Consider the following 21,332-nt stretch of genomic DNA (forward strand, 5'->3'; position numbering starts at 1 on the left):
TTTGAATATATATATAATGTAGAAATCTATTTTGTATGACTATACATATTCCTAATGGGTTTTGTTTTTCTTGACTTCTCAGCAAATGGGGCAGAGGTAGAACAAAGGAGAATTCAGAACTGAAAATAAAATAAAACTGAATATTTTTCTAAAAAGAAGAAAGAGTTATACTAGATGTCCTGAGGCCCCTTCCAGTTTCAAATCTAAGATCCTATGATTCTACTATGGAAACCCTTTGGAACAGTAGAAAAAACACTGCATAGGGAGTCCAGAGAACTAGCTTCTAGTTCTAACTCTGTACTAACCTGCACAGCGTTGGATAAAATAAACTTTACTTCTGGTGTCTCCAGTTTCTCACCTTTAAAATGTTAAGACTAGAAGGCCCCTCTAGCTCTGACATCTTACAAGTCTATGGACTTGACTATTTATGTCAATGGTTGGTACCAACATCCTTCTCATCTGCTAATTCAAAATTTGAGTCATCTTCACTTCCTAACTCAAAACCTTTTACTAACTTCCCCCTGCCAAATGAATAAAATCCACAGTCCTTGCTGACTTTGGTTTTCAAAGATCTTCATTAGCTAGCCCCAACGTACCTTTCCAGTTATTTCACAGTATTACTTATACATACACCATATTCTAGCTAAATTAGACTACCTACTGTTTCCCAAGTATATGCTATCCTCCCCTCTTTATACATCCTATTCCCCCTATAGTACTCCATTCCCCAATAGACACAAGTATACTGTAAGCTTCATTTGATCCTCACAACAACCTTGGGAGAAATTCTTATCTTTATTTTACAGAGAAGGAAACTAAGGCAAACAGAGGTTAAATGACTTTCCCAGGGTCACAAAGTTACTAAATATCAGAAACCAAATTTTAACTCAAGCTGTCCTGAGCCCCTTCCGTCCACTGCACCACCTAGCTGTCCCTAGGTTTTACTCAATTCGGCATGAAATTCACAAGATTTTGACATACATTCTTTAATTCTTTGTTAAGGAATGTTAAGGGATCCCCTGAACTTGTCTTTTTGAGTTGCCATATTTTCCAAAAACACTGGACCCAGAGCATGCAGGGGGCCCTGTATGTGTCAAGGACAAAGTCCCACTCTGAGCTGACATAAATGAGTTGTTTACATCCCAAGCTGGACTCCCTGTGTGTCCTTCGGAGTCAAGACAGGAGCCAGTCAGTCTGTGCTGGGCTAAGAAACTGCTTCTGCAGCTGGGACCCTTGTAGATAAGCAAACCATCCTATCTTCATAGTCTAGCAGTTTCCAAGGGAAAAGAATGCAACTTCTGCCACTGCCTTGTTCCTCCCCTTTGGGACAGGTTTTGACCCTTTCTTTACTGCATCTTTCCCCCTCCCATGCCATGCCCCATTAGGTGGAGATTTCTGGTATCTCCTCCTCCCTCCGTCCTGCCATTATAAAAATGTAAACTTCTGTATGGATTATAAACTCTTTGGGTTCCACACACGTTTGTTTCTCTTGTAATAAATCTTTCTTTCCACATAAGTTTCATGAAGTTGTGATTGCCTGTTGACATCCTCAACCTGAAACCATACTTAACACTGGATATTAAGCATACCTTTGACAAATAGTCCATTTTTTCCAAGTCTAGCTTCGATTTTTAGCCCATAGGTTTTAAATAAAGCAATTTATATCAGATGAATTCCCAGGCCATCTGAAAGCATGTTTATCACCATCTCTTCATTAAATTTCTACCTTTTGTGATTTGTGGCATGGTGTAAGGTTGTGTTGCAATATTCTATTTCTCTTTGGGGAATTTTTGCGATTCTGAAACAATTTGGCGTGAGTTCATTATTTCCTCAATAGAAATGATGGAGATCCTTTTTGATGGATATTTTACTTTGTGATTAAGAACCCTGGATGTTACAGGTTCATCTGAACTTTTTCTGACAATGTTTCCAGTGTGGCCTTGAAACACAAAGCATTTCATCAGTAAAACTGACCATTTCCCAATCTTAAATACTCCAGTATTGGTCTTGTCTCACCAATGACAAGTGTTTTACCTGCACAGCAATGGTTAGTAGTTTTTCCATCTCACAGAAGCCCACATCACACTGTACAGGACTAAACAGCAACTCCTCCAATTTCCAGTTCCCTCTTAGAAGTCTTTGCTTGTTTTCTAAGGATTAATTAGACTATTTCATACCAACCAATTTATCAGTTACTGCCTCTGTTTTTAGTTTTCATCTGCACTTGGTTGTGCATTTCAGCATGACTGATTCTGTTTCATCGTGGGCTTGCAAGATCCTTAAAACTGAACCTTCCAAACAAATAGCTATTACAATACCTCAAATAGTCATTAATAGCTCTTTAAGAGTTACAACCTTTGTGTGTTTCACTGGCATAATATACATTCTTAGAAGCCACAGAATTTAAAGTACAACAAAAGAGAACAAAGAAACACCTGTATATTGCACAAAATCCAACACTCAAGTGACAAAAGTAACTGAAGGTGAGGAAAGCAGCTCAACCTGGGGTTTAATCTGGTCAAGGTCAGACCCTCTGGGCAGTCCAAAGTAAAAGCACACTGCATGATCATTATAGTCACAAAATTAAATCATATCACATTTCTTCCTTGTCCCAGGTAATTTATACACCACTGTATACATTAAAAACACATGGGATTACTTCATATTATTGTTCTTGGTAGTTCTGATAAAATTAAAAACTGATTCCAAATGCAGAATAGTAATGATACCCAGCAAAATCATAAAACCTAGCCATGTACAATAAAAAATATATGAGTGAAATGATTTGTTAAATAATTTAGCAATTTAGAAGCTCTAATAGATACAAAATACTATTCAATATCTTTGGAATACACCATGTTCTCTTTCTTTAAGTCCAAAGAGAAGTAAGCAGCAGGGGCCCATAACAAATGTTTACCATGTCAGGGTAGAAATGAAAGGGGGGGGGGGGGGAAGAGGTATTACATGAAAATAAAAATTGTTGTCCAAATAATCATTTTAGTAACTTCCAAAATTTTCACCATTTAATATAATTTTATATATTCTCCATATATTCATATACTATATGAGTATATATTTTTATTCTGAACCTGCATGATACCATCAAAATTCAATATGGAATCAGATTTCTTTAATCCTTTTTTTAACATCATTTTAAAAATATTTGAATTTGGATTTTTAAAAATCCAAAATAAAGTCTCTACAGAAAGTTTCCCTCATTAACATAACTCTTATTTTTCAAATTATCCACATAATCCCTAATACCATGGTATGCACTTTTATAGTTATATTTATATGCATTTATTTCTGTTGACTGTATTATCATTTCTTCTATTAAACTGCAAGCTCCATAATGAGAGAGACTACAGCTTTTCTTTAGTATGTGTTTCACGAATCTGATGAGTTCAAGAGATAGCTGCTTGAAACATCTATCCTATGAACACTTAATATCTACTGCCTCTGGAATTCACTGTGCCCTTCCCTCTTAATTTATATTACTTCTTCAAAGTAGTATTTTAGAGGGGAAAAAAGTCACATCAAATTGGAGTGCATGGGAAGTATCATTTAAATTTTGTCTTTATAAACACTATACTGCATTACTTTTGTTAATTACAGCAAGTCCCAGAGACATGGAGAAGGATCCATATTTGGAAAGAACAGAAACCAACCTGAGCTGCTATTTGCAATAGGAACTCTTGCCGACTGTCCAAATTGCCCACATACTTCCTATTCCTTTAGGGATGGTACCTTTCATTCTTCCAAGTGGGTTAAAAATACATGGACACAGAAGCAGAATAATAATGTGATCCCTGGCAGTAAAGTCAACACTTGACTCCCAAGCCCCCTCAGATCCTTTGTCTACTGTTCCTATGATAGGATAGTTTAAATGTTTTAAATGGGAAAACCCCTCAGAATCAAAGGAGCAACTATACATCATCAAACCAGCCTCCAGGTGTACATCTCATTGTGGCACTGTATAACTACTCAAATTGCAAGACTAACCAACATCAACCCTAGAGTATCAGTTGTCAGTGGATGACCAGCATTTGCGAGAGAGAGCGAGAGAGAGGAACATTACAGAGTGGAAAAGTCAAAGAAGGGGGTAAAGATTGAGCATTCCAGAAGCTGGTTTCAAACCACTCAGCTGATGCTATCTTGTACAAGTTTACTTTACCCTTTGGATCTTAACTTCCTGATCTGTAAAATGAGGAGGCTGGACTTGATGATCTCAGGGCTGGATCCTATTATGGACCCTACATCTCACATGGTTTTCTCAAATTAACCTGACATCAGAAAGTAAACCTCTTAGTATTACACACATGCAAAATGACAATTATATTAATAAGCAGGAAGATGGCAGGATATCTGAGTCAGTATTTGCTCTGGCTCAAACAGAAGATATGAACTTAAATGCTAAACAAGCATATAATGTAGTGATTCAAGTAAGAAACTGGTAGGCTCAAGGTCTTAGGTTTCATTGCTTGTTCTTCACTACCAGCTACTAATATATGACAAGCTACTTAGCAATTTGTGCCTCCATTTCTCTGTAAATATATTCCCTAGGGTAAAGAAAGTTCTTGCTACTTATGTCACATGCATTTTATAAGGAACCATGAGTTAATTGGTAATGCTCTTGAAATTCTTCAGATGTAGGATCCTCTACAAAATAAAATATTATTATATATCTAGTAGACATCTCTCTCCATTCATTTCCATTTTGAAGATTTTTTTCTACAAAGTATGGAGATTTCTGATATAAGTCTCTGCTCTAGTGTTTCAATAATCTAGCTAGCAGCTGCTGTGGGGGTGAAAGACCAACACAAGCCCAACAACAAGCATGCTACCAGCACGCTGCAAAAGCCCAGGTTCTTTTGATCTGCTTTACCAAGGAAAGCAACATTAAGGGGTTGACAAGTTTACTTTAATCTGGCATACAAGCACCGTTCACTTAGTTCAGGGGAAAAAGCCAGCACTCTGAACTTCAGAGCAAAATACAAACAAATTACAAACATTGACAGACAGAACAAATACAATTCATAGTTACTAACATTTAAGTTCAGCCCAGGAGCTCATAACAAGGGCTGGCCCAGAGTCACTCGTGCCACCATGGCTGTGGGTAAAAGCTCCGAAAAAGAGAAAGCCAACCCCTGATATCTTTTTCAGTGTCAAGGGTGAGTCACACATGTGACCTAGAATCATCACAAATTGGCAATTTAAACCCACGTGGTCTAAAAGCCTCTGATGTCCCAAACATGTCACCTAAACTCATGTGTAAACTAGGCCCTCCCCCTGAGGCAAGGCGGTCACCAAGGACTCCCAAATCTAATCAAAGAAACAAAGGCCAAACTCTTCAAAGGCATTTGGTTGAACTGAGTGCTAAGAGCCCATTTTGTTTACCAACACATCTAGACAATAAAATTTTTTTCAGTAATTGCTTTTTAAAAAGCCCTCGTATTTTTCTCTTCCTGCGGAAGAATGTACAATATACAGGGCTCTCTAGATGACAAGAACTTGATCTCTTAGTTTTAACAGTCTTGATTCACTTTGGTCGTATGAAAGAGATATGGGATGACTGGGAAATTACAGCACTCTTTAACTAAAGCTGATTTTTCCCTAGAGATATTCCAATAGTGATTGTAATTATTTGTAAAATTTTGAATGAGTGAAATTTCTTCATTCAAAGATCTTCAGTGTCTTATCAACATAGACACCAAGGCAAAAAAATATAGGTGAGCAATTGATGCTGCAGCACAAGGATGTAAATAAGTGACCTGAAATCAGACACCAGGTTTTTGGGGGATTCTGGGAAAAGAAAAATCACATCATGTGGCATCAATGGAAATATCTCCACATCTCAACTGTACAGCTGAGCTGAGTTCAGAACAGAGTTGGTCTTTACCTCTTCATGGCAGTGCTAATCAAGGTGTCTCCTGTCAAGCACATGGAGAATGAAAGTTCTAAAGTAGATTATACTGAAATAACGCCAGTTCACACTCTACTACTTATTTCACAGTCCCCTTACTTTAAGAACCATTCGTTATCAGAATGTATACACAGAAATGGGTTAGTATCAAGCAAAATGACAAAATTTGATAACTTTTCATTTTTATGTAAATTCAACTGAACAACGAAGAACTAAAATGCTGAAGAATGCTGTTCTATGACATTACGAAGATGTACTCTTCATCTAAGTAAAAGTAAATATTCTAAGTAAATATTCACTATCTGAATATTTCAACAGATTCAAGCTCTGTGTAATGATATGTTAAAAAAAGTGAATCTCAAACAATGCTTATTACAAAAGACACTATAAAATATAAACAGCTACACAAAGAGGATTATCTAGAACTGCATATCCTAGTTAGCTGCATGTAAATAAGTCAAGGATGAAACTCTTAAAGGGTAGTATGAAGGATACACTTCCACTAGGTTTGTGTATCAGCTCTCAAGCAATGATTCTCGAAAAGATGAAGAAGAATAAAAACATAACACATCACAAATTTAAAAGGACAGAGAAGGTGTGAGATATAGTCAATTTGCCTCTTAGAATTTGAACTGAAAAACTGAAATAGGCAAAAAATAGTTAAGATTCTTTTGTAAAAAAAGTTACACACAGAAGGATGGAATGGAAGTATACTATTCTAGATATAATCCAGAAAGCTAACAATAACAGGAAACGACAATGGACACACATTTATGGTCCTTTTAAAATGTTAAAAGGAAACACATGAAATTAGGAACCTGTGACTTGTTCTGTTTGTATCAAAAATCGAGAGGCCTAATTACCCTGTGTGCACGGTGCCTAGACTGTCCAGAATGGGTCACAGGAAAACTGTATTTAGCATTTAATAAGCTATCATTGTGACTCTCAAAGGAACACAGCGGCGATGAGTAATAGGCCTTAGCACTTCTCCCTCCTTTCCAGCCACTAACCATTCACAGTGATGTACAATTCCTTTAAAAACTCAGTTCTTGTGCTGAGCTAAAAACCTGCCTGTTTCCGTTACTGGAATTTCTTCTTTCTCACACTGGTGTTAAATTCTAATTAAGTAGAATCCTATCCTGGGCGGCTCTAGCATTATGACTGGACATGTTCAGAAACCAGGATATATTTAGAAAGCAATTAAAAAACATCTAATAATTTAGTTTCTCTAATCTTCATTCCTCACTGCCAAGGGTCTTTGAAATAGGAGATGGAGAGGGAACAGGTATTTAAATGATCAGGGAATTAACTCAAATTATTGCTAAAAGAATTATTTTTTTCTCAAGTATGACACTTTGTACTTCAATGGATGGGATCCACTAATGTGGGTGGGCTCCTTCCATCAGCACAAATCACATCTCATTAGTGCCTAATGTCCTGTCCAATTCTTGTCCAAGACATTCCACAAACCCTTCAGAAAGAAGCCATCCAATATGGAGAAGATTGTGCTACTACATCTTTCTAAAGGTCATAGGTTTCAGTGGGACACTGATGTTCACCTTTCCACTTTCACTGTCACTATGTAACCAGCTCACTTCCTTTTCCAACCATGTATTTCCTTGATATTGTTTATCTCTGTTAACCACAAAACCAAAGAAAAATGAAGAAAATACAACACCCAACTGTGCTTATTGTTTTTTGACTATAAAAAACATCTGATTAGGCAGCCAGGTGGCACAGTGGATACGGAGCCAAGAGGATCCAAGTCTCCAATCTGTGTGATCCTAGTCTAGTCACTTAATCACTATTTCCCTCAGTTTCCTCATCTATAAAATGGAGGTGATAATAGCATGTACCTCTCAGGGTTGCGATGAGCATTAAATGAGATAATATTTACCAAGGGCTTTGAAAATGCTGAAGCGCTATAGAAATGCTAGCCCGCTCTAGGACAAAATGCCACTTCTATTAAGGTGGCACCACAGAAATGTTAAAATCATACAGGATTCCTTAAAAGCTGTAAAAACAAAGAGAATTTGGTTCCATGACCCTCTGATTATTATTAAACAGAGTATAAAAGGAGACAAACGCTCCCTAAAGGGATTTGTCACTCTCATGAAGGATGTTCAGCAAAGGATCTAACTAGAAGAGGGATTCCCCATAGTGGAGAAAGCTGTCCAGATGTTCCTATTTGCAAAGGCCACCGTGCTGATTGCATTAAGCTCTGAAATACTACAGAACCTCCTACGTGGCATAGTAGATAGACAACCAAGATTGAAGTCAGGAAGAGTCATCTTTATGAGTTCAAATCTGGCCTCAGACACTTACTAGCTGTTTGACCCTGGGCAAGTCACTTAACCTTGTTTGCCTCAGTTTCTTCATCTGTAAAATGAGCTAGAGAAGGAAATGGTAAACCACTCCAGTATCTTTGCCAAGAAAACCCCAAATGGGGTCACAGAGTCAGACACAACTGAAACAACTCAACAACTCTGAAATGAAATCCTTAATCAACCAAAAGAATTTATACTAACCACGTTTGTTGTCTAGACTATGATATAAAATTGTGTAGGAAATCTATAGAGCCGTTCCAGAGGAAATGCTTTGGTCAGACACTAAGGATAGACAATGAATTAGGCCCAGAACTGAAGAAGAGGTGAACTAGATCAGCCTTAAGGAAACTGTAGCAGGTTTTCTACAATCCCAAACTTCTCCCTGAAACATAGCCCCATTTTTAATCTGTATGATCTTGTGGTGATGCTGAATGGATGTGAGTCACGCACCATCATAGTCTCAGAAGTATTAAAGTTTTAAGTCACTCAAAGGGCAATAGACTGATGCATAAAGAGTGAGTAGAACACAGTCATCACCAACAAAGCACGGAAACGACACAAAATACATAATAGAGAAATATGACTGGAAAAGAGAGTGAGCAGATCAAGTAACAAGAACAAGAGAAAACTGACAGCCATCCATGTGTTTCAATCATATCCACTTGATGTCAAGAGATGTAAATAAAGGCTCCCCACCCCCAACATCATGGATAGATCCCTAAAAAAACTTTATGGCAAAGCTTGGAGAAGCTGTGACTAGGATAAGAAGGTATGGATGAGATGCACTCTGCACCGTGGAAGAAGTACCCACATCAATGAATCATTGACGCAGTACATCCCTGGAAACAAGCTACAGCCTCCCTGCCCCTTCTGGGTCTGCTTCTGAGGCTTTCTGTGTTACCCACAACTTAGTCATCTAAGATTATGTTTCAAAATTAACAACCATATATCACTGCCACAAGAACATTTTGTGTTAAAAAGATAAGCTTCTTGCACCAGAGAAAAGATTTAAATTGTTAAAAGCACCATGTAACTTCCCAAATGAAATCTAGACTGTCATCTTCCTATAAAATCCTAGAGCCCACTCACTATTTAATGATAATGCCTGGCCCATATGAATGCCTTGATGTACTGAGTGGACTGGACCACTACATGCTTGTTTAAAAACAACCTAAAATGTCCTAGCTTTCTTTTCACCCAAGCATGTTACATCAGGAATGGGGAGGTAATATAGAAAGGGAGACAGTAAAGAAGTCATCACAGCAACTATCCTTCTCCCAGAAAACACATTTTCCTCTGTTTTCTTCTAGTTCTGTACCATCAATGTTGCTTATGACCCAACTCCCACTGAGCCTGGGCTCTTTATGGTAAAATTCTACAAACTCAGAAGTCCCTATTTCATTTTTATTTTCTGGCCATTTGTAAGCTTCTCCATACAACTTCAACTCAGTAAATCAATAAACCTTTATTAAGCACCAGACAAAGTGCTGGGGATACAAAAAGCAGAAAAAGACAATCCCTGCTCTCAAGGAGCCTGCAATCTAATGGGGAGACAACATGCTAACAAATATATAGAAAGCAAGCTACATACAGGATAAATAGGAAATAATTAAGAAAAGAAAAGCACTAGAACTAAGAGGGGTTGGGGAAGAATTGTTCTAAAAGACAGGATTTTAGGTGGGACTTAAAGGAAGCCAGGAAAGTCAGCATGTAGATATGAGGAGGGAGAGTGTTCCAGGTATGGGGGACATCCAGAGAAAATGCGTAGAGTCAAGAGATGGAGCATCTTGTTCATGTAACAACCAGGTCAGTACTGCTGGAACATATACCAGGGAATAAGGTAAGTAAAAGGATAGGTAGGAGGGGGTTAGCTTATGAAGGGCTTTGAATAATAAACACAGCACATTTTGTATTTGATCCTGGAAATAGCAGGGAACCACTGAAGTTCATTGGAGAGGAGTTAAGGGGGGAAGCAGGAGGGGGGGGAGTGAAATGATCAGACCTATACTTTGGGAAAAATCACTTTAGTGATTTAATGGAGGATGGATTGAAGTGGGGAGAAACTTGAAGCAGGCAGATCCACCGGCAGCTGTTACAACAGTCTAGGTATGAGATGACGAGGCTCTGCACCAGCGCGAAGGGCTGTGTCAGAGAAGGAGAGATGGTACAAAGGTGAAATAGACAGGCTTTAGCGACAGCTTGGAGGAGGGGGGTAAGAGCTGGTGAGGAATCAAGGATGACTCCTAGGTTGTGAGCCTGGGTGAGATACTGGTAGGATGGTGTTGCTCTTGACAGTAATGGGGAAGGGAGTTAAGGGGGAAAGTTAACAAGTTTTTGTTTTGGATATATTGAGTTTAAGATATCTACTGAACATTCAGTTCAGGATGTCTAAAAGACAGTTGGAGATGTGAGTTTGAAGGTCAGCAGAAAGATTGGGGCAACCCAGGCAGATTTGACACTCATTAGCAGAGAGATGGTAATTAAATCTATTCGAGCTGCCGAGTTCACCAAGTGAAGCAGTACAAAGAAGAGGCCTAAGATAGAATCCGAGGGAGATCTGGAAGAGAATCCAGCAAAGGAGACAGCAGAATGGTTAGATAGGAAGAAGAACTAGGAAAGAGGGGTGCCCTCAAAACCTAAAGAGAAGAGAGTATCAAGGAGGAGAAGGTGATCAACTATGTCAAAAGCTGCAGACGGCAAACAGAACGAGGACTAAGAAGAGGCCGCTGGATTTGGCAACTAAGGGATCATTAGTAACTTGGGAGTTAGGTTAGAATGGTCAGTATATAGTTAGCATGTAATGATTAGTTCCTTTAGAATGATTATTATCATTTAGTTGAATGACAAGGTCAGAAGCTGGATTGTCAGGGGTTGAGAAGACAGTAAAAGGAGGGGAAGTGAAGGTATCTACTGTAGAAAGCCTTTTCAAGGAGTTAGCTACAAAAGGGCAGAAGAGACTCAGGAAGACAGTGGAATTGAAAGGATCAAGTGAGGGTTTTTTTCGGGATGAGGGAGACATAGGTGTGTATGCCGGCACTAAGGAATGAGTCAGTAGACAGGGAAAGACTGAAATTAAGTGAAGGGTGACAATGACAGAGGGGCATCTATCAGAGGAGATGGGATGGAATGGGGTCATTTAAACAAGTAGAGGGGTTAGCCTTGGTAAGAAGGTCACTTCATCATCTGAGACAGAGTGAAGGGAGAGTGACAGAAAGTGTCTGAGTGATAGGAGATGAGGAAGAAGAGAGAGCTCATGGCAAATGGCTTTAATTTTTTCTGCAAAATATAAGTTAAGGTTCTCAGCTGAGAGAGTTGGGGAAGGGGGGCACCACAGGAGGTTTGAGGAGGAATGAGGTATGGAAGAGCCACTAAGGACAGTGAGATAGTGAGTTGACAATGGGGGTATGGTAGGATTGCCTAGCAGCAATTAAAACCAAGTTGAAATCATGTAACATAAATTTGAGGCGGACCCGGTCAGAGCGGTTATGTGATTTTCTCCACTTTTGCTCAGCAGCACATGTGTAGGAGCAACAGCGGCAAGTGGTGGGAGAGCTAAATGCTGAGGCTTGGCTAAGATTCATGGCAGGAAAGCAACCATTGGTTCTCAAAGGTTAGGCCAGCAGACCACAAACATTAGCAGATACTACCAAGCTAAAACAGCTTCAAGCACAGGCCCAGCAATAAACTCTTGTTTGGGGACAACAGCGAGACATTCAGAGAAGCTCACTACTTTCAGAAGACTGTTCATCAAGGGATGGGGTTTTTTGGCGACAGAAGCTCATAAAACCACTTTCTAAGTAGTGGAGGAATTGAGATCTTTGTCAGTGAAGAGAACACCAAGGGTAACGAAATCACAAATCGTTTCAAAGTAACTAATCAAGGCTTACTTATATGATCCTTTGTTGGATTAAACTCAAGACCTTGTATCTCTTTCACAGTTTTTCCTAATTGTATCCTACATTTCTCTTACTTTAAATTTCTAAGTCCACTGTTACATCTTCTCCAACTTATCTACTGCCTTAGAACTAAATGGTTGTTTTACATGTGAATCTTCCCACACCCAAGTGTAACACATTACTTTCTTCTTGGCAAGGAAACAATTTTTCCACGCACAATAGTGGGGTACAATGTTAACAGCGTTACACTTCTACCTTCAATACTATAAAATGACAGTTCTTATTGTTGAATATGATACTGATGTCACAATGCCTTCATCACAATGTCAACATGGCCATAAAGAACACTAAAGATCTTATGGGTTTTCCAGTGTCTCAGAGCCCCACTCCCAGGGTGAGCAGTACAGGCACAAAATAGTTCATGATTTAGTACAGGTACTAGTATTTCAGAATTAACAATGAGTATAATGTTCAGTATATTTTAGAAAGTTTTATCTTCCAAAATAAAACTTCATAAACCCCAGTGACTATGTGGGCGAATTCTATTCTCCTCCCCAACCCCCTCTCCTCTTTGGTGTACAACTCCCAAAAAATAACAGAAACAGAGAAATACTAGAATACATAGACAGATGCTTACATGTGTATCTTGAGGAAACAGTGATAGGAATGACTGCCTATCATAAAAATGTACCATAGAAATAGGACAATGTAGAGAAAAAGAAAGCCTTGTTTCTGTCTGAAGCAAAGGCAGCAGTAGATCAATGTATGGAAACTTCTTGTTCATTTTTGTCAGTGTGGTCACCTTGATGCCAAAGTTAAAAAAAAAACGACAGGATTCTGTGACATACTCTTGAGTGTTAAGTACAGGTGGGAATTAATTTAATTCCTGTAGTTGTTACACATTCTACTAACTTTTCTATGATTCAGAAAAAAAAACTTACAAAATAAAACTAAAGAGAAAAATAAGAGTAAATTAGCAATAACAAAAAAGTTTTCAAAAACCTTCTATACAAGGTAAAGATGGTGAGATAATAAAGATGTAATAAAAGATCTCTTCATTTAAGGCCATAGCATTCTAGGCTATTATTAGCCTTCAAAAAATAGACTAAATAATATAAACTGCTTAAATAATGAGGTCAGTTAATTAAAATGACTGCCAAGGGAAATATTCTTGTCATTACTAAGTTATTAAAGTGAGAAGGTGAGAATGAATTACAAATCTTCACAACTATGTAAGAATTACTTGAAAAGTAAATATTCTTTCCTCTATTACAACAGGCATTTTGTTACAATTATTAGGTTAATTCATGGAGAGGGGAGTATGGAAAAAGGGGAAAGAGGAAGAATTTTGCTGACTTTAGTGATATAGTACTATTTGTCAAAAGAATCAAAATATGAAATAATGCCAGACTGGTCAAGATTTTAATTAACCTAAAAGTTATTTATACTGTGCCACATTGAGACACTTTATATTTATACCGCCTCGATTAGTTACTGTTTATTTGAAAATCAGAAATTAACATTCATATTTCGAACAGACAGAATAAAAGAATATATTCAAGATGCTAAGAAAAAAAGCCAAGCTCAATCTATGTATCAAGCAAAAAATTATGAAACATCTTAATATTAAAACGAAAAGGTTAACAAAAAGTGTTACTGGCTGTTCAGTACAATACCTGTGAAATTATACCTGAGTAAGGCTAGGCAAGTAGGAAGTAGTAGTAGTTTGTGGTATTCTAAAAGTGATCATATCATACCCAGAACACCATTTTCCCCCTGTTTATATGTCATTAAAATTTTGCTATAAAACTAAAACTTTCTAAGAGATACTTATGTCACTGGTAACAGCACAGATCTTTGGAAAACTGACTGCCACTCCCAATTCAACTTCCAATTCCCACTTAACCTTACAACTGTTTGTTTTTTATTCCAAATGGAAAATTTAACAAGAAACTATATTTAGGAAGCAGATTTTAAAACGCTTCACCAAAGATGCAAATTTGAGAAAAGAAAAATTATACTAAGCTTCAAAAATTAAGCAATTATTACTGTTAAAACATGCCTTGAACAGAACAAACAAATTAGAAAGTTAACCTACCTGGCTTCTTCCTGGACTTTTCATGACCCAATTGTCCTAGGTCATTACATCCACAAGTATATACTGTCCCATCATCCAGGACAAACACTGTGTGTCTGAGTCCACATCCTACATCTTGGACCTTTTTATTTATGAAAAAGTCACTTTTCCTGGGCTCTAGTACAATTTCTTCATCAATTCCACCCAATCCTAGCTGTCCAAAGGATGCGTTTCCCCAGCACAACATGCTTGTATTTCTTTTGATCTTCCAGATTCAATGATTTTAAAAACTCCCTTCTATATAGAAGTAGGATGTGTTCCTGTGTCAGGAGAGACGGGAAAAAATGTCAACATAGCCTCAAAAGAAACTTTCTATCAGTACCCTTTTTCAAGTTACCATACTTACATACTTATTCATAACACACAGCAGTAAATCTAACACCTTGAACAGGTATTGTTCATTTTCAACATCACTTTTTAAAAAATGCTTCAGAAATGTTTTACAAAATCACAAAAACACTACAGTCGATTCTACACTAAGGGAATGGAACAACTTTTCACATACTTGACTACTAATTTTGACTTTTTTTATCTTTGGATAGATGACATTCAGGGAAAATCATTATAAACATCTTTCTCTAACAGATTTATTTTTATGTTTTTTAATATTTTCTAAAATTACTTCAATTAGAATAATAAGACTTCACACATAAGAATAAGTTTATGAAGATATTGTTTATCTTATTGCAATTGTTGCAAGAAAACAGCATAACTAAAAAGGAAAAAAAAAAGTGCCCAAAGCTCCATTATATAGTCCTCTTCTAGAATAAACTTCATCAGCATTTGTGAAGGAAACATCATAGAAGATATATACATACTGGAGGATCTGATGACTTTATAGAAAACATCAACTACAGCACACAACTTTTTCAGGCTCTTTACTAAACTGTCTTTTAGTTAGAATAGAATTAAAGCTGGTCCACATCAACACCAGTTGCATGAAGCAAGTTCTGCCCAACAGAAGAGAAGAGAAACAATTATAAGAACTTGAACCATTCCATAATTTGTAAAAATCTTTCAATTTTTCATAATAATTTTACCTTATAAGGCAATAGGCAAATAATATCTTCATAATGTCCTATCAAAATACAGACTTACGACAGTCAAACCCAAATAAGTATTTTTAAAAACGTATTTCCACTTCATTCTAAGTTTAAATTTAAAATGAAAATAACAAACCACAAATGTACAAATATTAAAAATGTATGCAGTGTTAACTCATGGTCTTTCCTGATAAACATTTTCTCTGCACAATGAAAATAAAATTCCAATGCAGTCTTCTACCTCTCTGTCTAGTAAGATTGATTTTTTTTTTAAAGTAAATAACACAGGCACAGCCAACTTTTCAAGGGTTGGAGAGGGGGAAGGGACACTCATAGTTTACACTGGCGGTGAAATCCCTGGAACTTTCCAGTTCGATGATCATTCCTTTACTGTAAAGACAGATTAACGAGAGGAGCCCAATACAGCTAAATAGGCAGCATTTCTTAAAGACACTGCATTAGTGAATCATACCATTTACAGCAAGTCAGCATTTAGTCAGCTCCACTCCTCACTCATAACTATCCTGACAAGTTTGAAACCCAGTTTTGCTATATCCATGACAAGTACAGATTCTGCTGTGTCTCTATGACAGAGCCTTTCTGAGAATTACAGCTTACTCTCTACAAGTCATGAAGCCAGAACTTGGCATTATTCAATTATTTGGGAAAAGGCTATGTGGAATGATTATGGATTTTCAAATTAAACAAAAACTGGAGGGAAAGTGGCAAATGTCTTTAAGTCCCTTTTGCAGCACTAATCAAGGTGTGAGATGGAGCTATTTTTATCCTCAGAGCCTTGTACCCTAAGGAATAGCAATGTGGGCAGACTGGAGTGGGGTGAGGGGAGGTCCATACACACCCAACCACAGGAGGCTTAACCAACTGGGAAAAAAACAGCCAACAAAGCAGCGACATCAACCCCCTAGAAAAGGGAGACACAGATGCAGTTTTAAGAGCCGGAAAGGTCCTCAGAGATCATTTAGTGCAGCCCTCTCATCATATAAAGAAAGCGAGGCCCGGAGTTTCTAAGTGACTTGCCTAAAGAGGGGTATTATATTGATTTTTAGGACCGGCAGGGACCCTAAAGAACGTGGAACCAGAGGTGTCAAAATCCTGGCCTCAAGCTGCAGGTAAAAACTGAGTGCTGCCCCAACCGGATTAAAATGTAATTAGGTGACTTTAACAAAATAAATAAAAAATACAATACAGCACAGATCATTTAAATCGTGGGGACTCCCGGCAAGCATCCGTTTCGATGAGTTTGACACCACGGATGTAGACCAACTCCCTCATTTTCCAAAAGTGGAAACTGAGGCTGAGCAGTTGAGGAACTTGCCAGAAAGGACAGGGACCCATGACCTAGGATTGAGAGCTGGGAGGAGCCTTAGAGATCACCTCGTCCACCTCGCTCACGTACTCAAGGGCTTGTAAGCAAAACCAAGGCGAGCTCGGAGGCTGGAGATCTGGGCAGCGACCCTGGAGAGCATTTGGTCCATTCAGACCTGGAGTGGGCTACCTTTAACACCGCAAGGCTTAGTAAGAGAGAGTTTCTCAGAGAGCCTCACAGGAGGGAGAAACTGAGTCTCGGAAAAGGTCGAGACCACTTGCCTTCCACACAAAGCCTGGCCAAGAGCCCAGGGACCCCCATTGTCCGGAAGAGCGCACGGGGTTCAGGACCAAGAAGGACCATTTCACAGAAGAGGGGCTGTCGGGGCTTGCCCCCCCAGACACAGACCCCGGCGTGAGAAAGGGGCCATAGGGACCCCCACCCCCACCCCTCACTTCCCAGAGGCGGGGGACCCTGAGGGCCGAGAGGGGGAGGAGAAGGGAAGGGGTCCCGTCCCCGGGCCGGAGAGGGGAGGCCCCGGGGGCAATCCCAGGATCACACCTCGGGAGGTGGGGTCCCCTTTCCCTTTTCAACTGAGGCCCCGAAAAGTGAAGCGACTTTCCCAGGAGAAGTCCTCGATTTAAAAGCGGAGGGATCCCGGGGGGAGTGGGGGCGAGCTCCGCGTTTTACAGAGATGGAAACTGAGGCCCCGCCGCAGGAGGGAGGAAGAGGGGGGTCGGCCCTTCGGTGGGGGGGGTCTCCACTGGGGGGATGAGGCCTCCAGCCCCGCCCGGCCCCACCCGACCCCGGTCCCCTCCCCCTCCCCTGGCGGGGCCGCACTCACTCACCGGGCTCCGCAGGGAGGGCAGCGGAGCCCCGGAGCGCGGGGCTCGGCCCCTCCCGAGGCCGCTCCTCCGGCGTCGCGGCCGCAGCCGCGGTAGCTGTCGCCGCCCGCGGCAGCCGGGAAACTTTCGCAGGTCTCCTCCCCCGGCGGCGCGGGCGCGGGGGGCACGGCGGGCGCGGAGCAGTAGAGGAGAGAGCGAGGAGAGCAGGCGCCGCTGCCGCTGCCGCTGCCACCGCCGTCCAGTCCCGAGCCAGCCCTAGCGACCCGGATGGAGATGGGGGAGGGAAGAGAGGAGGGGGAGGAGGGAGCGGCGAGGAGGGCCGGGCCGGGAGGGAGAGGGGCGGGGAGCCTGGGGGGGAGAGGAGGGGGAGGAGAGCCAGGGAGGGAGGAGCCGGGGCCCCGGCCGGGCGGAAGTGAGCGGAGGAGCGCGCCCCTGCTCACTTCCTCGCCCCTACGCGCCTGCGCGGGAGACCGCAGAAGCCCGCCCCCTCCTCGTCTCTCCTCTCCCCTCCCAACAGAGGGGGTTGGTGGGGGGGAGGGCCGGCCCCGAACGCTCAGGCGCATGCGTCGCTCCTACTCTCGCCTCACCGTCAGAAGGTGGGGGCCAAAGGCCGAGGGAGAGAATTCGAGGCGGGTATTGGTCCGCTGGGTCCTAGCGCTAGAGCTGAGAAGGCTGGCCGTTGCCATCCAGCCAACCTCCTCCAGGTCGGATTTTCTTTTTGAGGGAAAGTGAATTGGCCAAGGCTACCCACCAGCCCCTGGTGGTCCGAGGTGACATTTGAACCCGGGGCCTCTGGCTCCAGAGCCTGGACTCCTTCCACCCTGCCATGCTTGAGGAGATTTCTGAGGGGAAAAGCACCCCGTTTTGGTCGCTTCGGAATTCATGAAGCACTTTGTTCCGGGCTTCTGGTGGGGAGGCGGGGCTCGGGTTGGGGAGGGGCGTCGCCCTTGCCCCTCCCCCACCCGGGAGAAGAGCCCTGGAGCAGAAGGCGCGGCGGGCGTGCGGTGTAGACGCGATGGGCGGGGGCGGGGAGCACGGACTCTAAGCCCTGCCCCTATTTCGTGTAAACGATGCGCTGCCGCCGCCGTGTAGACTTGAGAACCGGCGGCACCTTCGAGGCCAAATGGGAGGAAGGTCCTGTTGTTAGAAGCCCATTTGCAGAGAAGGTGACGCGACCTACCCAAGGTCACACAGCTCACAAGCGTCCTAACCTGCCGAGCTCGTTCGAACCCAGGCTCCCTGACTCCCAGATCCAGCTCAGCAAAATGCCGATCTCCCCAACTTAAAAGCCCCGACCTTAGAGACTGTTGTGAGAATCAGACGAGCAGGCTTGCGACCGGTGCTTCGTAAACTTTAAAGCTCGTTCAGAACACGGGGCCGTGGAATGGCCATAGCTAACATTCATGTAGCGCAGGTGTTTTTATTAACAGCTTAGGAAACTGAGGCAAGCGGGGGCGGGGGTGGGGTGAGTGACTCGCCCAGGGTCACACAGCAAAGCCGCTGCGGGAAGCGCTGTCTTCCCGACTCCAGGCTCCGTGCTCTGTCCACTGCCCCACACCAGCACCCGTGGAAAGTTCACCGGGACAGTGACCACCTCACCGGCTTCTATTCGGTTAAAATTAAGTCCGCCTCCTTATTTCACAGGTCTCTGATGTGTAGTTCCTGTCCCTTATTCCAGAAAACCAAGAAATACTTTTTCCATGAGAAAATCTAATAGGATTTAGAGCTGGAAGGAACTTTAGAGATCATCTAAATCCTTTATGCAGGTGGGTAACTAAGGTCATGGAGGTATTAAGGAAACCTGTCAAGACCCCTCTTCACATTCCCCTTCAATATTTTTTCCTCTGTACTCAACTGTCTGAGGTAGTTTTATCAGCGAGTTAAAGGAAAGGCTCAAAAAAAATTGCAATGTAACCCTACAGAAATCCACCTCAGGAACAAAAGTCCTTTGATGCCAAGGATGAAGGAAGTTTTGTTTGAAGACAACTGGCATCCAAAAGAGACTTATGTTTAACATCCTTAACACTGAAGTGAAATTCTTAAATGGCTATATCAGCTGTCTGGAATACTTGAAGTGTCAGCAGAATTCTTATTTTCTAATTAGCTGTTTTTTCCCCAAAAAAAATTAAAAGAAAAAATCAGTCATTTTAACATTTCCCGACAGCCATTAATACTTGTATTTAATCTTAGCATATCAATAGGCTAGGTTGAACTAGCTTGAACCTAGAATGCCTTGCTTGTTGATCACTTTCAGTCAAAGGGTAAAGTTCAAAGATTACTCAGAATGTTCGTGCTCTGCTAGTAAAATGATGACAGTATGAGGTAATATCCATTATCACCTGCTTGTCATCTTTGGGTTTTTGTTACATGACTGTGCATTAAAAGAACTCATTGGTGGTCTCACCACTTTTCTTTGGAACTAAAACAAACCAGTTTTCCTTATGGCACTGAGTCCCAGGCTTCGGTTAAAATGTATGAACAGATGGGACTGCTATGATAAACACAAGTTTGCACAGCAATCCACCAACAAGCAAAATCTGAAGAGTCAAAAGGATTTGAGTCACATATGTAAACCAACACTGAAATTTCTGACCTTTGTATAGAATACAAGATACAATTTTCATTATTTAATTGCATTTTGAAAACCCTCCACTAATGTCTCACCATGTGCCTCCTTATGGCCAGGAGGTTATCCAGGTTCTAAGGCTCTGCCAGCAAAGTGCTCATTCTGGCAGGTTCTACCAAGATGACAAGTTCTGTTTATGGGCCTGTTGATGACCATGTGTCTTCTGTTCAAAGATCATCAAATATAAGTTCAGAGAGGCTTATCACTAGGTTGTCTTCCCAGTGGTCAATATTTTAGCCACAGCAACTGTTGAAAGCTATCTGCAGTCACGCCTCAACACTAGAGCCTTTAACTTTGGTGACTGTGATTTTTTTAGTAACCTCATTTTCACTTTTGAGTTCGCAACCACCAACATTTGTAGCTATGCACAGTAGAGAAAAAAATAGGAGATTCGTGTAAGTTTGTGGAGTGGCTGGTATCCTGCCAGGCACTTCCCTGGTCTTGTTCACCAGCCTGCATTGTAATATAAAGCATAAAGATGCCTCATGCATCTGTTGCATATTTTCATTATTTGCCATTAAAACTCAAGTTTTGTGTTGCAGTTACGCCCCCAATACACGGTGCAAGTCCTTTGGGCTCTTAAGATGATGAGACCTCACCAGTCTCTTCGTCTTCCAACAGCAGCAACTAAAGTCCCAGAAACACCCTCCCTTGGATTTCATAGGGCAGTCAAGGAAGAGAGGTTACAGTATATACAGAATAACAGGGCCCTCACACCACCATCCAACACAATGGAAGGTAAGCTTCAGATTAACAATTTTTAATTTTAAGAATTTTATTTACTATACAGTATTTAGGGTACTGTAGAGTTCATGTGTCTGAAAAGTGAATATTGCCTGAAATCTATTTATTTTATTGAGATATTAGCACAAAAGGTGATTACTAGGAAGAAAAAGTGTTCTGGATGTTAACCAGTTTTATTTTGTGTATTAAATCTTATAGGTTTTTTCATGGTTACTATGTTAGGAAAAGTACATATTATTAGAATTCATGTTTTATTATAAAGAATTGTATGCAGAAATCAGCAATCTCTTGTGAAAGATTACAGTTTTTGTTGGTTGTGGGAACCTAACCCCCTATTTCCCATAGGTTCAATGTATCAACATTCGTGTTCTTGATTTTGATGCTGTTTTCTAGGCATGAACATTACCCTGCGAATGAGGATTGACTGTACTAAGCCAACGAAGAGTTTGCAATTTGCATCAGTG

At 40.9% G+C, this 21,332-nt stretch overlaps 1 protein-coding gene across 4 annotated transcripts in view; it reads right to left on the bottom strand.

The window, feature by feature from the left end:
* Nucleotides 1-18,081, bottom strand: part of HERC4 (HECT and RLD domain containing E3 ubiquitin protein ligase 4) — a 94,902-nt gene extending 76,821 nt beyond the window's left edge. Inside the window, exons 1-3 of one of the 4 annotated variants that reach the window (XM_036734459.1) lie at nucleotides 17,502-17,996; nucleotides 15,102-15,233; nucleotides 14,245-14,543 (exon numbers count right to left, since the gene is read on the bottom strand). In XM_036734459.1, the coding sequence (XP_036590354.1) occupies nucleotides 14,245-14,470 (226 nt within the window). In that variant the 5' untranslated portion in view covers nucleotides 14,471-14,543; nucleotides 15,102-15,233; nucleotides 17,502-17,996. Of the gene's footprint in view, nucleotides 1-14,244; nucleotides 14,544-15,101; nucleotides 15,234-17,501 lie in introns of all 4 variants that reach the window. The other 3 variants (XM_036734457.1, XM_036734458.1, XM_036734456.1) reach the window with 3 other exon arrangements.
* Nucleotides 18,082-21,332: the final 3,251 nt, after the last annotated feature.

The sequence above is a fragment of the Trichosurus vulpecula genome, chromosome 8 (assembly GCF_011100635.1).
Source record: "Trichosurus vulpecula isolate mTriVul1 chromosome 8, mTriVul1.pri, whole genome shotgun sequence".
Classification (NCBI taxonomy): domain Eukaryota; kingdom Metazoa; phylum Chordata; class Mammalia; order Diprotodontia; family Phalangeridae; genus Trichosurus; species Trichosurus vulpecula.